The sequence below is a fragment of the Lipotes vexillifer genome, unplaced genomic scaffold, assembly GCF_000442215.2.
Source record: "Lipotes vexillifer unplaced genomic scaffold, Lipotes_vexillifer_v1.1 scaffold1432, whole genome shotgun sequence".
NCBI classification, from domain to species: Eukaryota; Metazoa; Chordata; class Mammalia; order Artiodactyla; family Lipotidae; genus Lipotes; species Lipotes vexillifer.
Window position 1 is genome coordinate 692,647 of NW_006795398.1, and position 22,784 is coordinate 715,430.

Genomic DNA, 22,784 nt, shown 5'->3' on the forward strand with positions numbered 1-22,784 from the left:
GTGGTACTTAAGCAGGGGAAGTGAAGGATGAACAAGAGTTTACTAGGTAAAGAAGTAGAAGATATATCCTGGCAGAGTATAGCAAGCATAAAGACCTTTAGCCAAGAAAGAACATGGCTATAAAGGAAAGCAGGAAAGACCTATCATAAAAGCCTTAATAAGAACAGTTTGCATTGATTGAGCATTTACTGTATAACAGGTGCTATTCTGTGCATTTTGTGTGCATCAACTCACTTTATCTCACAACAACTCGATGTGGTAAGTAAATCGTTATCCCCATTCTTCTGAGGCACAGAGAAGTTAAATAATGCAACTAAAATCTTATGGTTTAAAAGTGGTGGAGGCAAGGGTTGGACCAGGAAGATAGGTCCAGAGCCCTGTGTAGTAAACTGCCTATACTTCCTCACCTTTGTCACAAGGACAGAAAATCAGAGCCACCAGATTTTAGAGGTCAAGCAGTCCAGCCTTATTTCATATGGAAGGAAGCTTAAAACTGGAATCAAGCCATTTGTCCCCAGGATTAGAGGCCAGCTCAGAGCTGTGTCTTCTGATTCCACATTTGGTCGAACTTAAACCTGAGAGACGATACCAAGCATTGGACTGTAAGTCTCGATTCTGAATGAAACACTTCTTTAACTTTCATAGCCTGTGCCCTTGACCATAAGTCATATCACATCATCCCTTAAAACTGTTCAAGGAAAATCCATAATCCGTTCAGCTTCCGCTCTGAATCCCACACTTGATCTTCATGTCAGTAACAGCCTTTGCAGGGTCACTTCTTAGGAGGAAACTAATTCAATTCATTTGTTACTTGTAGGCCGATGATGGGATGGAAAGACAGATGACTTCTGACAAAAATATCAATTTGTAAAATAATTTTCAAAATTATTTTGAAATAATAATTTTAATGCACCACCCAGGTGTGCATGACCTTGAGATTCTCAAGTAAAACCAATACGTAGACATTGCAATCAGCTTAAAAGCAGCTCTGCGTGAAGATGAATTTTGCAAGTCTTATTATGGAAGGCATCTGCAAGGGACCAGGGAATTATTTAGGCAGAAAGGTGTGAAAGGGAAAAGAAAGGAAGCATTGCTCTTTCATATTTATTAGTATTAGTGTCTTGGGCTGAGATGTTAGAGATCATTTCTTGACCTATGTCCCTAAAACACACAGAAATATTTTGAACTTTCACATGCACCCAAAATTAGCCTTGGTGCGCTTTTTATTAAAAATAGCCACTGAAAGCTTTAATCTGCCCTTTCCAACAACTGACACTACAAAACTCTGAAGCAGTTTTAACCAATCAGGTTACACCTACAGAAAAGCTACAGTAAGTCCATTACATATGAACCTTCAAGTTGGGAACTTTCAAAGATGCGAAGGTGCGTTCGCTTGTCCAATCGTGTAAGCTTTAGTTCATGTGTCTGGCGTACGTTGTCACATGCGTGAATCCTCTGCAAGTGGTTGTGCTTTTGTGTACTTAACCGTACAGTACTGTATAGAGACAGTAGTACAGTATCTTTATTTCAAGCCCAGGATGTCTGGAAGCAAGTGTTAAAGCAGCAGTGATATAGCTGGTACTACTGGAATTTTCAAGGTACTGTACTGTAAGATTAAGAAATGTTTTATTCATTTCTTGTGTTTTTTTTTTATGTATTCTTTGTGCGAAAAGTATCATAAACCTATTACAGTACAGTACTATATAGCTGATTGTGTTAGTTGGGTACCTAGGATAACTTTGTTGGACTTACGAACAAATTGGACTTAACAAATGTGCTCTCAGACGGAAGTCATTCACATGTAGGGGACTTAACTGTATAGGTAAGTTAAATGAAAACTATTTTCACCTTTAACCAACCTGATAGATAGCATATATGGAACACAGCACCCCAAGTGAAACATTACTGGTAAGGACTATTTGTCCAAGCCTTTGGGTTTTCATTGCCACCATAGTATATATTTTTCACTTATGAGAAAAGCACTTACCCTGGGGAAATTCTTAGGGAGAAGGAGGAAAGTTTCTCAGATATTTATAGACAAAATATTTCAAAACATAGGTAGCTATATTTATGCTTGGTTCTTATTTTAATGAACACTAAGATTGCTGCCCACAAAGAAATTTTCAGTATCACTTTAGAAATAAAATATTCTTCCTGGGACTTCCCTGGTGGCACAGTGGTTAAGAATCCGCCTGCCAATGCAGGGGACACGGGTTTGAGCCCTGGTCCGAGAAGATCCCACATGCCGCAGAGCAACTAAGCCGGTGTGCCACAACTACTGAGCCTGCGCTCTAGAGCCCGCAAGCCACAACTACTGAGCCCACGTGCCGCAACTACTGAAGCCCATGCACCTGGAGCCCGTGCTCCGCAACAAGAGAAGCCACCACAATGAGAAGCCTGTGCACCAAAGAGTGGCCCCCACTCGCCACACCTAGAGAAAGCCCGCGTGCAGCAACAAACACCCAACAGCAGGCAAAAAATATATACATATATATTCTTCCTACTTCGAATGCACGTTTTTTCTGTTTTAGAAAAGCAGGAAGAAAAAGTTTTAAAAACATTGCAAAATATGTTACAGCTTGCAGGCTTACTTAGAATTTGCCTCTTCAAATCTTTTCTACACTGATTAAAAATTTTAAATCTACTGTAAATAAGGAAGCTGATGAATAGTCCCCAGGCCAACTTTGGGAGACATTATGAAGATTACTCTCATCCTGCCTGAGCCAGAGATCAAGTCTCCTCTCTGATACAATCACTGAGAGCACCCTTTCAAGGTGCTCACCCTGTGGGCATCCTCCATTAAACGGGAGGCAGAAGCTGGATGAAGAACAAAAATTTGCTTGGTCCTAAGCCCATGACCTAAGACAGCATCACAAACACATGGAATGTCCACCCAAAATATGAACAAAACTAGCAAGTAAGCAGTCAGTACCCCATACCCTGGTCTAGTGTAATTTTTCAGGTTAATCTCTTATTAGCCAGCTACATATTTCCTTAAAAGTTTTTTTTTTTTGCTGTACGCGGGCCTCTCACCGCTGTGGCCTCTCCTGTTGCGGAGCACAGGCTCTGGACGCGCAGGCTCGGCGGCCATGGCTCACGGGCCCAGCCGCTCCGCGGCATGTGGGATCCTCCCAGACTGGGGCACGAACCTGTGTCCCCTGCATCGGCAGGCGGACTCTCAACCACTGCGCCACCAGGGAAGCCCCTCCTTAAAAGTTTTTTGAGACTATTTCCCAGCAACGCCTTTGACACCATTATCCTCACTGAATAAGGGCAACTGATGAATAAGCACCTACCAAGACAGAGGACTGGAACCTAATCCTCCAGTGACAGAACTCAGACAAGAACTTCACATTCAGATGGGTGAAATCTGAGGATAACTTCTGGCAATACACTGATTTCTACAATTTCCTAGCCTTGGCCTGTCAAAGGCCTGCCTCTGGCACAGGAAAAGACACTTTTGGCTCACCCAGAGACCTGTCACAGGTGTTTGTGTACACAGCAGGTATTTGGGCAAAAAGAATTCAATGTTAAACATTAAACAGACCTCTCTGGGGAAAACAGATAACTGTAGGCCCCCAAAGCTTTTCACACTGACTGCAGTTTCTGATTTAGAGCCCAGGAAAGCTCTCTTTAAACACATATCCTCAGGCTCTCAACTGAAATGGGATAGACTCTGAGACGTTTACAAATGAATGTGGGGATTTATTTTGCAGCCAAACATTAAATGCCACAACAAGCTGCGAGAGCTTCCCTTCTGGAGTAACAGCCAACAGCAGCCTAAGATGAGGCTTCCCATTTCCCCAGCCAGCAGAGCTCCAGGCGGGCTGAGTCCAGCATTCCATCTCTGAAGGTGGATCACAGACATGAAGAGGACATGGGGTTTTGTAGAAAGAGCACCGGGCTGGAAGTCGAGAGAGTTCAGTTCTAATTTTAATTTTGTCCCTAACCAGTCATTTTACCTTGGCAAAGCAACTTAAGCAATTGAGTCCCAATTCCTTTCTTTGTAAAGGGGCAATAGTGGTAGGGGGGTAAGGAAATAAACAGCTATTGAATGTCTGCTATGTATAAACACTTTATGAAGGCTATCAACAACAACCCTGCTGTGAGGGTCGCATGAACTTGATGTTACAGATGAGGAAACGGAGGTCCTGAGATTAAATAACTTGACTGAGCTTACATATTCTGGAAGAGATAGCAGGAGCAGAATTCCTAGTATAGGGGCTGGAGTCAGGAGCTGGCTTTCCTTATGCTACCATGTTCCATTTGGAACACCGAGATATCCAAGAGTTCTAAATATGAGGACATCTACAATGTCTCCAGGACATTGATACAAAAAATAGTTAACAGTTTGTTAAAATGGTATATACTTTTTAAATATTTACACATAAGAATTTGGGGTCTGAGCCCCTCAAATGTTAGAGGTTTGAATGTTAAGATGTATTTTTGTTGGAGAAGAATTAAAATTGTTAAATGTAGGTACATAACACCCATATATACCTTACAGGTGTGTAGGGCTTTTGCTTTTTTGCTTGTTTCTTTCCTTTTCCTTAGCTTGGTTTTTGACATGTACATGTCAGAAGAGCTTTGTAGAAAGCTGTTTCTCATAGGTGATTTCACTTGATCCTCCTAATGAGGACACGTTATAAGACTGCAAGAAGTTATCACCCATATTTTGCATTGTGAGGACACTGTAGTCAATGCCTCTGGGGCCTGTGTCACCTCCCCTTCTCCCAGTTCTGACTTCAGCTGTGGCTGTCATGTGGAGAGTTTCATGTGAGCCCAACTTGCCTCGCAAGGCCAGCATCGAACCTCAAGCACATGCTGTGCTCACATCACTCCTCCTTCCCTGGACCTGCCTCCTTAATCCAAGGGCCAGCAGAGCCTAGAAGGGTGGGAAGTTGTACCCCTGGGGGAAACTTTCAATCAACAAAAAGAGGACAGAAGCCAGCAGCGCATAAATGGCCCTTGCCTTTCTGATAGGCAAATTAGAGAGGAATTCTGTGTGCTCCAGAGAGTTCGCCATAGAATTAAGCGCCTACAGAGGCCCCCATTGCCTGCAGAAGTGACTTCTGTAACACACGGTCATATGTCCTCCATCCCTCACCCAACCTTCTCATTCCTGATTTCTGCTTCCAAATAAAATAAACTACTTGCACCCAAGTCCTTGTAAAACGCTCTCCTTTTGGGGACCCTAAACTGTGTGAGGCACTGAGACTACAGAGGCGAAGTGACTTGCACAGCGCCCCCTGCTGGCAGTAGAGGAAGCAGCAAGCACTCCCTTCCAGTTCTGGCTCTAAATCCATCTCATTTTCTACTTTCAGTTGTACACACAGGTTACGAAACTGCAATTTCCACCTTTTGCCAATATGCCAGACTGAAGTTTAAGAAAGAAATACATGCTTTACCACAAAATTAATGATTCACTTTGTTATAAAGCAGAAACTAACACACTACTATAAAGCAATTATACTCCAATAAAGATGTTAAAAAATAAAATAGTAGGGCTTCCCTGGTGGTGCAGTGGTTGAGAGTCCGCCTGCCGATGCAGGGGACACGGGTTCGTGCCCCAGTCAGGGAAGATCCCACATGCCGCAGAGCGGCTGGGCCCGTGAGCCACGGCCGCTGAGCCTGCGCGTCCGGAGCCTGTGCTCCGCAACGGGAGAGACCGCAACAGTGAGAGGCCTGCGTACCGCAAAAAAATTAAAATAAAAAAATAAAATAAAATAGTCAATGATAACCGTCATCTTTGCTGAGGGTCACACAGATGACCTGCTGGGCTACTATGAAAAACGTTGCCCAGTTTTCAAAATTTTAAAGTATTACATTTTGCTTTGCTGATGTTATTTAGACAAGTAAATTAGAAATGTTAAGTTTCACTCCAAGTTTTACAGATGAGAAGGCTGAAGTTTTAGGACTTTCCACTGTTGCAGTTTAACTACTATTGGAACCAGGCTCAGAATCTTTTCTACTCCAGACACATTCCGGGCTTCGCCTACCAAATCTGTTCAACAACACAATTGTAGATTATCCTCACTGAAGGGCATTGGTCTGGAGCTTGGCTGAGGGCATCTTTCATTTATTTATTTTTTAATTTTCCCAGCATCTGTTCCTCCCTTTTCCATTAATTGCACAACTTCGCTTTGAGGAACCAGCCCTCTTGAACTCTCAGTCTGTGTACTTCAGGCCTGAATGACCCACCAGTCTTTAGTTGCAGAGCTCAGAATATGACGCGCATCTGCCCAATCAGTGCACTCTCCTTGGCCGCAGTGATTGGCTCAGCGAAAGAAGAGGGACCAGAGCCTGGCCGGCTAGAATGAATACTGAGACTCTACTGTGTCCCCTGAGAAAGAGCCACTTTTTTCCAGCTGGGAGCTGAGCTAGTAGACAGCAAGCCTGCAGTGCCTGGTGGCCATCTTGCCACCATACTGGAAGAGCCTGAAACTAAAGCCAATAAAGGGGGGAGCAGAGCACAGAGATGGATGGAGACAGACTGCGGATGTGATACAGAGCTAGCCTTCCCCAAATTTAGAGTTGTCACAGGACTTGACACTCATAGGGGCCGATACATTACGGTCTCATCTTCTTTCAAGATTCTGCCACTTGCAATTCAATAAGTCCTGCCTGAAACGAGCTCTGTACTCAAGCATTAAAGAGACTCAGTGCAGTGCTTCTCTGAAGAAACAAATATCTGTTTTCTACTACCAAAAACTAGGCTAGGAAGTCAAGAAACAGAAGCAGAGCTAATCAAATCACGGCAGAATCCTTTGCCCCAGCTTCAGAGAGCCTAGGAATGAGGTGCTGAACAAGGCTTTACGAATCCATGAAGCAACCGGCCTCAGACAAACCCAATCACCTTTAATGTAGAGAACAACACTGTTTCATCAGCTAGGTGCTTCAATTTAAAAGTCAACTGCAGGGGCTTCCCTGGTGGCGCAGTGGTTGAGAATCTGCCTGCTAATGCAGGGAACACGGGTTCGAGCCCTGGTCTGGGAAGATCCCACATGCCACGGAGCAACTGGGCCCGTGAGCCACAACTACTGAGCCTGCGCGTCTGGAGCCTGTGCTCCGCAACAAGAGAGGCCGCGAGAGTGAGAGGCCCGCGCACCGCGATGAAGAGTGGCCCCCGCTTGCCACAACTAGAGAAAGCCCTCGCACAGAAACGAAGACCCAACACAGCCATAAATAAATAAATAAAGCAAACTGTCAACAAGTAAAAATAAACACAGTTATTAAAAAAAAAAAAAAAAAAAGTCAACTGCAACTAGAGTTCAGAGGAAGAGCCCTAGTTCAGGGCTTCCCTGGTGGCGCAGTGGTTGAGAGTCCGCCTGTCGATGCAGGGGACACGGGTTTGTGCCCCGGTCCGGGAAGATCTCACATGCCGCGGAGCGGCTGGGCCCGTGAGCCATGGCCGCTGAGCCTGTGCGTCCAGAGCCTGTGCTCCGCAATGGGAGAGGCTGCAACAGTGAGAGGCCCGCGTACCGCCAAAAAAAAAAAAAGTATATATATATACATATATATATATATATGTATATATACTTCAGACATAATGTTTCAAAGCCAGGGAGGCAAGTTTTGAGCTTGAAATGCAGGCAGGCTGGCAGTGGTCCCTCGGGAGTTTTCAGAGCCTAGGACAGTCTGACTGTGGCGGGGAAGAGGTCAGGTGGATACAGACAGGTTAACCAGATGACCCACCATCAAAGAGGGCTGGGGACAGGTGCTGGCCCAAGTCAGAGTGTAAATATAGGCCTCTTTGTCGTCTCTTAAATTCACAGGCAGTGGAGTCTTCTATCGTGTTTGGAATGACTGAGGTCAGTACGTTTGGCTTCTGAATGTGACCCACTAACTTACCTCATGAATTCCACAGAATAGTACTGAATAGGGGAGCTTCCTTCACTCTCTCCAGGTTTCCAAGATAGGGCCACCTCGGAATCAGAAACCACAGTGACGTGCAGCTGCTGAGGTGCTACTGGAAGCAGGCAGGAATCTAGGCAGGACAGCAAACAACTACAGTTGGCTGTGGTCTTTGCTGCTGGAGAGGTTTCATGTATAAAAAAAACATGTGTGCTTTCTACAGCCTAAACATCTCTGTTCAGAACTGCCTCACCCTCCAATCCAAACACACACACACACACACACACACACACACACACACACAAAATCACAACTGGATTCATGTAAGGTTTGTCAGTGAGAGCTGGTCTTCCCTTCTCCTCAAGCACCCCAGGCTGGAAATCCAACTACATTATGTCCAGACTATTGATCCCAGGACACACAATGATGTGTACCCTTTAGAACCTCTGTTAGCATGTCGGAATTGATGTTTGCCTACAAGTAAAATTAAATGCTTAGTGTGACTGTCACTTACTTTCAATTCTTTTGTGTATCCCTTCCTGCCCCCTGTCATCAGAATACATATCAATGGTAGGACATTTGGAAAAAGCCTCATGGGTAAAGATGTAGAATGATCCTATGACCCCAAGGTAACTGCTGTTACTATTTTCATATCTAGACTTTCACATTTCCCAGCCTTTCTTTATTGCTTCGGACAGAAATATTTTTTCTGCCTTCTCTTCCTAGCAAAACCCTATGGAGGTTTCAAAAACCAGGCCAAAGATATGGTCCTTTCTGAAACCCTCCCTGAGCCTTGGGGTGGAGAACACGCTTCTTCTGAGTGCTTCCAGAGCCAGCTGGGCAGACCTCGGATGCACTGGACCTACCTGCCTACCTTGTGCCTCTCCCTCCACAAGGAGCGCCTGTGAGCAACGATGTCTTCAAGCCACTTTTGTCCCCCAGTGTCCAGCGCAGACCACCTCAATGAGCCTTTGTTGGGTTCCCCTGGCCTATAAGATCTCTTCTCCCACTCCCCTTCCTCGCCTTCTTAACTCCCACTTAATTCCCACTTAGCAGTCATGTCCTCAGGGAATCCTTATCGCACCCCTATATCGGATCTTACAACGGAAGATCTTACAGCACCATGGGAAGCACTTCTCACTATCTGCGGCCACACGTTAATTAGATAATGTCCCGACCCACGCCACTCAGTTCTGAGAGGGCAGGGGTTGTGCCTGTTTTTGTTCACCACTGAATTCCCAGAGCCTAGCGTAGCACAGTGCCTGGTACATAGTAGGTCCTCACTGATATACTGAATGAAGGAATGAATGAATAGCACCCATCACTTTCTTATTATTAATGAATTGAATGCATTTTACCTTGGAGCAAAGTGGTAATGTGCCGAGGAGAGCTAAGCCGCCCTTTGCCAGTCTGGCTGTAAGCTGCCACGCTTACTCGGTATTCAATGCCTGGTTTCAAATCTCCGATCACTTCCTCCTGTCAATGACCAAACAGGAAATGTGTCAATGATCAGAAGTTCTTTTGAGGCAAACCAGACAATCTCATGAGGGTTGCATCTTGAGGCCCCTGTGAAATTTGCTTGGGAGATTGTTTTGCTTTCTTTAGGATTGGCCAAGTTTTTTTAATTTGCAAAGAGGAAAACACCATGACATATTTCCCAAGACTAATGAATTATCCTTTATTGGAATCAATACACTGTCGCAGAACTGGGACTCATTCACCCTATCAGATGTTGCTCATAACATCTGAGTTCTTCAATGAGAGTACTAGGCTGCTGGAATCCAGGTAACAATCTTTTCCAGGGTTAGAATCCCCCAGTTCTTTCTTTCCATTTGCATATCACAGATGCTCAGGGACTAGCCACAACAGCAAATTGAGGTTCTTGATTTATATCCACAAAGTAGGGACTCAAACTTTGGTTCTCAAATCTTAAACTGCCTCAGAATCACCACGAGGCTTCTTAAAACAAATTGCTAAGCCTGGCCCACAAAGTTTCAGATTCAGTAAATCTGGGAAGTGGTCTGAAAATTTGCATTTCTAAAAAGTTCCCAAGTGATGCTGCTGGTTCATCAACACCCACATTGAGAACCACTAGGACTGATGATGGAAGTGTGTGTGAACTTCACCTGCACAAACAGCCGTGACCAAAAAGTCCCAGCTGAAGATGACTTGCCCCATCTTGAGACTACAGTACGAAATAGTAAGTGGGAGCCTGGTGCCACTGGTCCCAGTACACTGTAGTGGAAAGGATACTGACTTTGGAATCAATCAGTCCTGGGTTTGAATTCTGACTCTGCCACTTATTGCTAGCTATGGCCTTGATATTAAATTCCCTGAGCCTTAGTTTCTTCCTCTGTAAAATGGGGATGATGTATAACTATCTTGCATAGTTACAACATTTGGGATAATGTACATAAAGTAGCTGGCACCAAGGATGTCCTCAAGAAACAGGATTGTAATGATTATTGTCTTAGGCATGTGAAACCCTTCTTTTTCTCCACTTACCTAGGTTCCACCTTCTCTGAGGCCAAAATCTTCCCCTTGACAGCTGACCACACAGAACTGATATCACCCTACCAAGTGCTGTGCCACTAAATTAGCACTTATACATATTAAAAATTATTACTATTTCTCCCATGGAATCGCAAGCCACTTGAAAGCAGGTATCCTGTCTTATATTTCTTCACAACATGCTCTGCAAATGATTAAACATTCATTGTTGCTAAGGAGAACGAATCAACTGATCGACAAAACTTTTTAAAAGATTCAATAAATAGTTATTGAATACTTACTACAGTAGTTCTTAACCCTGAAGGCATGGCAGGATCACTCGAAGATCTAAAAAAATACCAGTGCTAGATTCCACTCCAGACCACTTAAATCAGAACCTCTGGAGGGGGGGGCGGGCAGAGGCTGGTGTCAGTTTGTTTTAAGTTCTCCAGGTGATGCTAATATGGGCAGCCAGGTTTGTGAACCACCGGTCTAGGGCTTGGTTCACCTCCTGGCCTCTGAACTCCATCTGTCTCCCCTCCTCTCTTTCTCCTGTATCTCCAACCTCTCCCTTATCTACTTGATGCTTCCCTAAGTATTTACTGTGCTCAAGTCACTCTTATCTTAGACAATCAATTATTCCCCACTGCGCATGTGCCTGTCTCCTCTCCAGAGATGCAACCTTCTTAAAGAAGTTGTCTCTACCTTCTCGCCTCCTATTCAGTCCTCAACTTGCTCCCGTCTGGCCTCTCCTCAGTGCAAACAACTGAGATGTTCCTACCAAAGTCACCACAACAACTCTGCAGTCAACCCAGTGGGAATGTTTCCATCTTTACCTGACTATTCGCAGCTTTCAATACTGTCGCCCATCCTTGCTTCTGAGATCTCTTGGTTTCCTTGGAAACTGCGACTTCTCCCCCATGTCTCCTTCTACTTCTCTTGTTGCTCCTTCCAAGTATCCTCCACCCGCTCCCCATTCTCTGCTGGCCCCTTAGGTGTTGGTCTTTCCCAGAAGTTCACCCCTCACCATCTCCTCTCACTCTGTAGCCTTGCTTAGGTGAGTGAGCTCATCTACCACTCCCTTAGCTTCTAGCACCTTTGAATGACATCTCCCATCATCTCCAGCTCTAACCTGCCTCTTGATCTCCAGACATGGGTTTGTGACTGCCTCTTGAACTTCTCTACCCAGCAACTACCATGCAACTCCAGTTCAACATAACCAAAGCTCAACTAACCATCCCTCCTCTGACTACCAAAAACAAAATGAAAAAGTGCTCCACCCTTTGTGTTCTCTCTCTCATTACCTAAACCAGAAATTCTCAACACTTCCCTCTCTGTGTTCACCACCCCTCCTCCCTAACCACCATTCAATCAGTTACCAATACTCTTCCGTATCACTTGAATCTGTTTATGTCATTTTATCCTCACAGCCATTTAAGTCCAAGTCCTCACGATGATGACAATGGCTCTGACTCTCTCGGCCACCAATACTTCCTGCACATCCAATCTGTACTCCACACTCTGCTAAGTCATTTTCCTGAACCCAAATCTGATCGTGTCACTTCCACTTACAATAGCATCTTTGCATCCCCCTGTTTATCCTTCCAGCATCATCTCATGCCACCTCCCTTCCTTACATTCTACATTCCAGTCATACTTAAGAACTTGGCAGGGTTCACATTTACGCCATTCAATTCCTTGCCTCTGGGCCTTTGAGCTGGCTGCTCCCTCCCCATGGAATGCCCTTCTCCCTGCTCCTGCCTGGCTCACCCCTGCTCATCCCTCATGACTCAGTTCAGCTAAGACATTACCTCATTTCTCTGAGCCCCTAGCCCCCAGTCTGGTTAGGCGCCCCTCCTCTCTGCTTCCCTGGCGTCCTTGGTGTACCTCAATCATAGCAACACTCGCCTTACACTGTAATTGTCTGTTTACTGGTCACCTTTCCCCACCCGCTTAAGGGCAGGAAGCAAGTTCTTATTCCTCTGGCACCCCAAAGCTTAGCATTATCCGACATGTAGCAAATGCTCAAACAGTGCTTTTTGATGAATGAATAAATGAACTACTGAGTGAATGAAAGAAATCAAACCAAGATGTAGGATATAAACAGATTACCTCATCAAGAACCAACTTCTCCTACTGACCCCTCCAACTTGATTAACAGCATCTGTATCTCTGCCCCAGACCCCGGTTAGTAACCCCCGAGACAAGGCTGACTGCCTCTTACCCACCTCCCTCCAGCCACCTCCACATGCCTTTCAGACCTGTTCCCTTCTTCTGCTTCCCTTGAATCCTTACTTGGGCCATTTCTACAGCCTCCAAGAGAGTGTTTGTCTCCAATCTTCCCTTCCTTCTCTCTCCGCCTCACTGCATCCTACATATAACTGCACAAGGGGTCTTTGCTGAACATATGGTCCTGCTTTCACAGCTCCCTGTCCCCCATCCTCACCCCTGCTCTAATGCTCTGCATCTGTGCATCCTAGTTCCACCATCTGTCTCCTGGTTTCATTTCAAGTTGGGTGGTTAGGAGGCTGGGGGTCCCAGGTGTACACAAGACTTCCTGTTTCCCTCCCCTCCCAACTGCCACTCCCAGGTTTTTCCCAGGGAAGCGGAATCACACTTTCAAACCAACACAATGCTCTCACAGCCTTTGCTGTAGAATCCCTTCCTCCTGTGATGTCATTACACTGTATGAAATACAGGGGTAGTGGTGTGGTTTCATAGATTATTGTAGATATTAGATATGTGCCAATACCAAATACAGCTACCATTAGTTACCACTTATTGAGTGTTTTCTCTGTTCCAGGAACATATATAGCCTGAGCCTTCCATCAGGCCTATGAGGTAGGTATCACTCTTATTTTCACTTCCAGAGGAGAAAACTGAATCTCTGAAAAGTGAATGATTTGCTCAAGGCTGTGTATTTATTAAGCGGCAAAGTGGGGATTTGAATCCTGCTTTGTTTGACTCCAGGGACTAAGTTCTAATTGGATAATACATGAATGAAAAATATTAAATAATACTTAAATCAAGAATTCTTATCATAAACACTGAAGACCAGATAATTATTTTATCTATAAACATGGAAATTTATGTATCTGCAATTTAAAAGTGATCACTGAAAACCAAGGGAAACTACACTTGCAGAAGTTCTAAATGTGGATTAAAAAACAACTCATCTGGGCTTCCCTGGTGGTGCAGAGGTTGGGAGTCCGCCTGCCGATGCAGGGGGCACGGGTTCGCGCCCCGGCCTGGGAGGATCCCGCATGCCGCGGAGCGGCTGGGCCCGTGAGCCATGGCCGCTGAGCCTGCGCGTCCGGAGCCTGTGCTCCGCAATGGGAGAGGCCACAACAGTGAGAGGCCTGCGTACCGCAAAAAAGAAAAAAACAAAACAAAACTCATCTTTTTGTTTGAAGATCACTGCTACCTTTAGCCCAGGTATATTCTGAGAGGTGGAGGGTCACCCTCCCAGAAACTGTTTCCAGTCTTTTCTGGTGTCTTTTCCTGAGCTGACAGGCTGGTAGATTAGCATAAGAGAGCAAGGGTCAAGGGGACTGAGTAGTTGGGGTCATAAAAAGAGGGGTTGGATTCAATGATTTAACTGTCACTTCTTCCTCCAATATCTCTCCTTCCAAATGGAATCTCTCAGAATAGTGTGAGCCCTGATAACCCTTGAATTTTTTAGTCAAATGCTGCACAATTCCACAAGTCTTTCTATTTCTGTCCTTAAAGGTCTTTCGGCCACTACTTCAGCCTTCATCAAACTAGATAAGATGCTAAAAATACCCTTTTCAAGGTAGAAAAAGTGGGTTTTTTTACCTTGAGGAAGTTTGAAAATGAGTCAAAATATTTCTCTCTCTTGGACCTATTTCTGCACAAGATGGTGAGAAACAATGTCAGAGAAATTGCTTTCTTGGGGTAGAAGCCAGAGTGAATTCCACAGTCTCCTCTGGCCCCTTCCATACTTTTTTTTGTGGGGGCGGGGAGCAAAGTTGGGTGCATTGCTGCAAAATAACCCTACTTTGTGTCCCTTTCTGAAATACGAAACCCCTTCCAAAGGTTGCCTCCTTTGTCTTTTAACACCACCAGTGGCTGGCATGTGATCAGAAAATTTATATTTATAGAAGATAAAAGCAAGGCTAGTTGGTTAGTTCACTGAGCCCAGGAAGAAAGCTCCAACAACTTTACAACCAAGTGAGCTATCCCCCAGGACACCTGCCTCCCTCACAGACTACCAGAAACAACAAACTTTTGTCTTATGATTGTATCATCATAATATAGTCATAACTTATACTCCATTTTGGAATTTATAAAATCCTTGTGTACCAGTGCCACATTTAATTCTCACAGCAGCTCTGAGATGTCAGTCTTATCCTCCTCATTTTATAGATGATGAAACTGGACCCAGAAAGTTTATATAACTACACTCTGGGAGGGCAAGAATGGGTCTGGTTTCACTGATAAAATGCACGACTTAATATGCTTCTGATTGCCTGACTCAAGACGGAGTACATCTAATTCTCAGGCTAGCACCTTGTTTTTCAGATGTCCAACTGCCTTTTCCATGTCTACTGCACCAGATCTATTCCCTCCATTCAGTCTGTGACAGGAATGACTCTCTGCCCCTAGTATCCATTCTCTCCTTTCTTGTAATAGAACCCCTGTACATTTCAGTTAGACCATGGCCACTCAAAGACTACATTTCCCAGCCTCCCTTGCATCTAGATGTGACCATGTGACTAAATTCTGTCCAATAGGATGTGAGCAAAAACGCTGAGGGCAATTTCTGAATTATCCCTTCGATAGTAAATGATATGTTCCCTTTCCCCTTTTCCTCATCCTTTGGCTACAATGTGGCTGAGGCAGTAAGCTATTTTGGATGATGGAGAGGCAGGCCAGAGGGGCTGGCAAAGCAATGAGATGGAAGAATCCTGGCACAAGGAAGCCACCAGAAGAGCCCTAAACTGGTTATATGCAGACCATTACATGACAGAACAAGAATGCACATCTTGTTAGGATCACTGTTATTTGGGGTTTTGGGACTGCTAAACTTTCATTCTAATTCATGCTAGACCCAATGTTCAAAAACAACCTGGACAGCTATGTAAGAGGAGCCCCTGAAAAGAATGGACTATTCTTAACTGAATCCCTGTTCACTTTGCCATGATGAAACTGTGCTGAATGGCTCTGAACTTAAATCTCTGACCTTGAATCAAACCTCACCTTTACCTGCTTCCATGCTGCACTTTTCTCCTACTGCTGGAAACCCAGGTGGTTTGTTTCCAGAAATGAAGCTGTATGTTGTCTTGTTCACTAGTCTGGACAAGTAGCCCCTACTCCGGGAGGGCATCCAGTGAGCACAGATAAGAGGCACGAACTGGGACAGCACTGGACTAGGAGCCAGGAGACCCAGACTCTAGAGCGAAAGAGCTGTGTGGTTTGCGGGATGCCACTTAACTTCTCTGGGCCAAAGTTTCAACATGGAAATTCTACAATTCTTCTAAAATAGACTTCACTGGTAGCTAGTAACCCTGTGTTCAACTTCACAGTTGACTCTATAAGTTAAGTCTGCCTCGGCTGCCTTAGCAGAAGTTGGGAATATTTAGCATCATTAGATGGAAGGCACAGGGAAATAGAAAAGGGTTATCTTCCAAACAGCCTTCTTCCAAAGGTCCAGAGGAAGGCTCTGCAGGCCAGAGTGGAGGGATTTCCATTCCCTGAGTGGTCACAGAAACATAGAGTATTTGCCAGGGTTTTGCAAGAGGGGCAGCATTGGGGCTGGACAAATCTTCCTCGTATGGATCTACCCTGCATATTGCAGGAGAGTCAGTATCCCTGAAGCTTGTTCACTAGAATGCCCACACCTATTTCCATATGCCCACAGGGAACAAAGAATCCCCCGGTTGGCAACCATTACTAATTGGCCTCTTCATTTTATAGTCAAAGAGAGGTTCAAGGGGGTTCAGTGACCTTGCCCACAGTTACCCTTGCTCTAGTGACAGAGCTGGGACTAGATGCAAGTCTCATGATTCCTGTCTACTTTATCCCTTAACCCTGGATAAGACCCAAACAGAATCACTATTGTGGGTCAGCCAGACCGGTGGACTCCAAAGCAGGGCGGTGGTGCATCCCCCTGAGAGAGCAAGACAACCTACTGAGATGTTGGAAGAAAACATAAGAACTTTCTACTTCTATTTTATCTCCTCCTTTAAAATGCTGTGGGATTTTATAATGTACACAATATATAGAGAGAGTAGCAGATGTATAATTTACAAATACATACATATACGTATATTGGTATATGTTCAAATATTTTTTAACTGATGGCATGCATGATCAAAAGGTGTTGAAGACCACCAGTTTAAGCATCCATTTCTATTTCTAACTCTAAAAACATCACCAAATTGTCCTGATTTGTTTTACTGTTTATTTTTCTGGGATGAAACCTGCTGGTTGTTCTTCTAAGAAAAGGTTAAGTGTCAAATGCTAATCAAATCAGAAGCCTTTATACAGGCAGACTATCCAAGAGCGCATCAGGATTCCACATAATCCACCAGGTTATTTTGGTCATTTCTTCAGTTGAATAGAACCAATCCTCTGTTCGGCATTCTTCCAGATAGTCAATCAACCAGGTTTAGGTGACCCGGTTTTGTCTCATTGAGAAGGTCTAGGATTGTTAGAGGCAGTGAGGAAAGAAGAAGGTAAAGGGGGTGAAGGAGCTCCCCTCACACTGGGGCTCTCGCTAGTTGAAATATTTTCTCTCCTTTTCAATCTTTTTCACCTCGTCTTGGAACAGAACTTAAATTACTTCAACCTTTAAAAACGTTGCTCTTAACCTTACTCTACCATGTAAGATAAAACAGTTTCTTTCTAAATGATTAAAAATTCACCCGGGGGCTTCCCTGGTGGCGCAGTGGTTGAGAGTCCGCCTGCCGATGAGGGGGACACGGGTTCGTGCCCCGGTCCGGGAGGATCCCACATGCCGCGGAGCGGCTGGGCCCGTGAGCCATGGCCGCTGAGCCTGCGCGTCCGGAGCCTGTGCTCCGCAACGGGAGAGGCCACAACAGTGAGAGGCCCTCGTACCGCAAAAAAAAAAAAAAAAAATTCACCCGGTATGCTCCGCGACTGCTGCTTCCACTAGAACCAAGCACTCTCCGTGGGCCTTAATCAGCGAGAGAGATGCAGAAAAATCAACATTTTGATGAAAAGAGACCCCCTGAATCCAGGGTTGGGGCAAGGGTTTAACTTTTCGAGAGCATACTTACAAAAATCATCTGATGATCCAATCGTCCCTGGAGAGGAGAAAAAACAAAGCAATATGAAAAGGAAAGGAAAGGTTGCAGGAACTAAAATGAACTCATAGAGTAGCTGCCCTTCCACCACGTACAGCCAAGGGCAGCAAACACACACCTTGGCAATGTGATTTCTCTTGAACACTCACTCAGTTCTTATTCTGTGCTGCATGTGGTGCTGAGGGTTCTATGACCATGATCTTGTTTAATGCCCACAACATTAAAAGCTGCTGTTCTTGGGCAGCTTTTGGTCTTATTGGGAAAACCACATTTACACTGATAAAACAATTAGAGAGCAACATGAGACCAGATGTCATTTACATGCAACTTACTAGACAGACTGAGGTCTGTAGGATGCTACAGGATGATGTGATGGAGTACAGAGGTTCCCAAACTTTCTCTGTTCATGGCGCCATTAGTATCGCAGTATTATTTTTACAACACCTCTAATCTAGAAAAAATCCCTAGCGGTTCCAGTTATTCAATAGTTACACCCAAAAGATTTGGTAGTAGTAGTTTACACAGATGTTGCTGTTTCCCGTGCAAAGTTCAAATATTCCACAAGGCCCCTGTGAGTTTGCTGCAGAGCCCTGAAGCACACAGGCTGGGAACCACAGATAGGCTACCCACGATATAGCTCCTTTTCCAGTTCCTGTTTTGTCAATGAGGAAACTGAGACCCAGTAAGGTTACCCAGCTGGTTTGTCGTCATACAGGAATCTGAAATGCGAGTCATCTAAATCCAGAGCCCCCTCTGCTGTACCAGACCGCTCCCCTCCCCCTTCCTGACTTGCTGCCTTTATGTCTAGTCATCATTTCCTCTCTCCATTCTCTGTATTCTGCACCTCCACTGCCCCTCTGCCCAAACACACAAGCCCACGAGCATGTACACACACACATGTGTTCATTCCCTCGGTTCAAACAATTCCTTTTGACTTGAATGCCCCTCTCTCTCCTCTGCCTTTCCAGAAACTGCCCCTGATTCAATTCTCAGCCCCCACTTTTACCTCTTGACCACTTGTTCCTACACTAATCTCTCCGTCTTCAAAACCTCAGTCTGTCTAGTAAGTGGCATGTAAATGACATCTGGTCTCATATTGCTCTCTAATTGTTTTATCAATGTAAATGTGGTTTTCTCAATGAGACCAAAAGCTGCCCAAGAACAGGACCGTGTGTTATCTCGTGCTGGGTGGAGAGTAGCAACCGTGCAAGTTTGTTGAAATCGGCAAGGTAATCAAATGCTGTAATTTGGTAGCATATTCTAACACTGTGGTGTAGTTAATGGAGAGAATATATTGAACATAAAGGCAATGGTCATCAAGAATAACAACTAACGTCTATATGGCTTCTTACTTTTTATTAAAGGCTTTTACATGCACAATTTGATCTGCCACTCACAACAGTATAATTATTACACCCCTTTCATGGGAGAAAGTTGAGGTTTAGACAGTTTAAGTAGCTTTGGCCAAAGTTACCCAACCTGTAAGTGGAGGAAGGAGGTCTGGAGGCCCAGGGTGACTGTCTCCCTTCCCGGCCTCTGCTTTCTGTTTGCACTGCAGTGGCCTTCCCAGAAATGCCAGCGTGTCAGGCCCGGGTTCATGTAACGGGGCAGGATCTTGATTTCAGAGGCACTGTGCGGGGTCCAGGACCCCTGTCACCAGCACCGTGCCCTCTCTGCACAGGCTGTGCGTGAGCCACACTCACTGCAGGACACTGCTAGGGATGATGTCAGTCCCACGGTGGGGTCCAGGGGCTCGTTGAAAGTTCCAGTGCTGTCAAGGGGAGATGGCACCTCAACCGGTGGTGGCCTAGGTGAAGCCAACCCGACCTTCCCACCTCAGGATAGACTAAACCACAGAGGCTGGGGCTGGGCGCTCCTGAGGCAAATGAGGGGTACTTAATCAAAAGTCTGAGAATAAAAGCAGCATGCAAAATACAAATAAGCCGAACATGTGCATCTCTTCTTTTCTGAGTCATGAGAGCTTTGGTAAAAATAGCCAGAGCAGGACCCAGTATTCAGTCTGCCCTGGGTTTATAGTCAACTGTTACTTGCTAACGTATGGTTTGAAGAACGTTACTTCACCTCTCTGAGTCTCAGCATCCTTGTCAGGAAAATGAGGTCACAGTATAGTTGTAAAGATGAAATGGAAGAACAAATGTAAAAGCACGAGGGAGAGCGCCTGGCAGGTAACAGACTCTCAGTAAGTGACAGCTAGTCATCACGGATGACAAATAAGTTTCTAGGTGCTGCGCCCGCAGGCATTTACTAAATAGGAGTTCCAAACACCACCTCTTCCTCCACCACCATTGTAGCTATGGTATTCTGGGCACTGATGCTAACTCCTTGTAGAGCAATTAGAAAGGCTCTAGCCTGTAGAATAATTGTAGTAGAACGGGGAAGGAGGCTGCGAGTGAAAGAAAAGAAAACAGAACATGCCTAAGGCAGAGAAATTCACCCCAAGGGACCTTGACAGGAAACAGAAAAGAAATAGATGAAGAGCCAGCAACTGGTTAGTGGAAGGACAGGATGCCTGCTGGGGAAGAAAAATAAACAACTTGCACCGTTTGAATATACATTTCCAATTACACCGTTTTCCTCTGCATTGTGTCTCCAGGGAGTTGAGAAGATACAAATGTGTCATATTTATTTATAAAGCTTTATTGGGATTTCAAAAAAAATCAGAATTGAATTTTATGGAGAAAAGAAGGGGAGAAAGCAGCTGTAAGACAGCTGTTTTCTCGCAGGATAAATGGGGTGGGCTGAGTCCAGCATGGAAGCTGCCTTTCTGGAAGCTTTCCTCATATGGCTGCCTTTCTGGAGATACACATGCACGTGATGGGTTTATGGCCATGAAAGACGTTCTAAATTCCAAAGGACTATACAAACATTAGTTTTCATTGTTGTTGCTATTATTATTATTATTATACATTCATCAGCACATATACACACCAAATTAGAAATCCTTCCCAATATCAATGAAATGCCAACCAGGGATGTGCTTTTAGGAGGCTTCCAGGATGGAGTTACTCACCGTGGTCAGGGTATCCAGGCCGAGTGGCACACCGTGGGACCGCTCCTGCAGGGATTTATCTACGCCGACCTCAGAGTAAAAGACCTAGAAAAGATGCAGACATCCGGGTCAGAGCGGGGCCAGCACATCTCCACCAGACCAAGGGCCTGTGGTTCGAACTATACTCACAACCACAGAGGGTCCTGAGGCGCGCTGCCTCACCTCTCTCACACTAGTTCCTTGTCAGCAAACATCAGACATACCTGGCCAGGGTTGCAAACTCCTAAGCCTACAGAGACCCAGAGGAAGACATGGAGTAAAGTGGAATGGAGAGGGCTGGACCCGGCGCCTAGTATTTTCTCCGAAACCATGATTCTCTCAGGTAATCTTTCATTTTCCCACTTTTGATTCTACCTGAGTCTAGAAATCCATTTCTCTACTTTAAGATGACAACAGGACAAGGGTCATGATACATGGCTTCTCTCCCTTGGTGAAGGGGAGACAGGAGGGAATGGTGGGTCTGGGGTCTTATGGGGGGTTTACATCCCGGTGGGGAGCTCAGCTCCAGCAAGCTTGGCGCCCCATAGGAAGGTGAGCCTGCAGTGGCCAGCTCTCTGGATAGTCCCAGAGATTTTAGCCTTTCAAGTATTTATCTGAAATCTCCTAACTTCTTTTTTTTTTTTTTTGGAATTTTATTTTATTTATTTTTGTATACTGCAGGTTCTTATTAGTTATCCATTTTATACATATTAGTGGATATATGTCAATCCCAATCCTAACTTCTAAAAGTTGACACATTTTTAAAAACACTGTTCAAAGAAAACATTTTGGTAAACTGAAAAAGGGTCAGTTTGTAAACTCTCGGAGGTAGGAATGCATTCTCTGTTCCCTTCTCCACTTTGCCTGTCCGCCCAGTCACTTTCATTCAGATTTTACATTATTTTGTCCTATTGACAAAATAGGACAGTGACTCTCTATTATTTCCCATGTTTCTGCTTTAGTCTCCAAATTTAACTGTGGGCAGGTGGAGATCAGGAAGCATGTCTTCTACTGAGTTTTAATTTTCCCATCCCTGAACAGGGCAAGGACTCAGTAGAGCCAACTGACTTTCAGGGCACTTACAAATGACCTTAAAGGGAAACATCTCCTCTGGTTTCACGGAGGGAGAATGAAGCCCCACACGGGAAGGCTGGTATCAGGAGGCCGTATACAGGAGATGGGGAGGAGGAACAGTTACCCCAACACACCCACTACAGAAATCCCCGTGCCCAGGTACTCACAGTATACCCCATGATGGGGCTCCCAGGATGCCTTGGCATCTTCCACTGGATGCTGAAAGCTGTACAGTTCAGTGCCTCCAGCATGATATCAAGAGGCGGACCCACCTTGCCTGCCCCAAAACAAAAGAGATGGTGTTAAAGCTCCACACGTCCCACCTTGAGTACACTTAACACGAGATATATGAGTGTGTGCTTACAGATGGAGAGCATACTTAAAGATGATTTCACAGGCCAGAAATGCAGACATCTCTCCAGGAGGCCACACCTGTGGCAGCTGACTTCACCAGACCTCTACTGACCCCTCCCAAACCTGCAATGGGAGGGAAATCAGCCCAGCTATCGCCCACAGTCCCTTCTGTAACTCCTAATACCCCAAGGACCAGCAAAGGGAGACTCAGGGCAGCATAGACCAAGGCGCTTGGAATGTAATAAAGCAAGATAGTGAATTTTTTCTGGTTTACTCAGTAACATATATGTTTTATAGATATGTTATATAGATTCTGTTTATATAGCTCGTATGTTCTTATTGCTGAATATTTCAAAAATGTGGTTTAGTATAAAATGGGGTTAGGAAATTTCAAATGTTTTACTGTATTCTTACCTTAAAAAATTTTATGGTTATAAACAATCAATTTTATGTTTATAAAAACAACATACGCAGATTTCAAAGTTTAGAAAACAAAAACAAAAAATTCCATCATTCAGAAATGAGTCCTGCCAACATTTTTATATAGTGTACCTCCTTTTGGTTACATGGAATTTTTTGAAATATATATATATATATATATATATATATATATATATATATACACACACACACACACACACACACACAAACATATGTATATTTTTATTTATATA

At 44.6% G+C, this 22,784-nt stretch overlaps 1 protein-coding gene across 5 annotated transcripts in view; it reads right to left on the reverse strand.

Moving 5' to 3' along the window:
• Positions 1 to 22,784, reverse strand: part of EGFLAM (EGF like, fibronectin type III and laminin G domains) — a 172,621-nt gene that overhangs the window by 100,054 nt on the left and 49,783 nt on the right. For 4 of the 5 annotated variants that reach the window (XM_007467614.1, XM_007467616.1, XM_007467617.1 and 1 more), the window contains exons 2-5: positions 21,924 to 22,033; positions 20,665 to 20,748; positions 9,213 to 9,330; positions 7,852 to 7,987 (exon numbers count right to left, since the gene is read on the reverse strand). In XM_007467614.1, the coding sequence (XP_007467676.1) occupies positions 7,852 to 7,987; positions 9,213 to 9,330; positions 20,665 to 20,748; positions 21,924 to 22,033 (448 nt within the window). Of the gene's footprint in view, positions 1 to 7,851; positions 7,988 to 9,212; positions 9,331 to 17,606; positions 17,634 to 20,664; positions 20,749 to 21,923; positions 22,034 to 22,784 lie in introns of all 5 variants that reach the window. The other variant, XM_007467618.1, reaches the window with a different exon arrangement.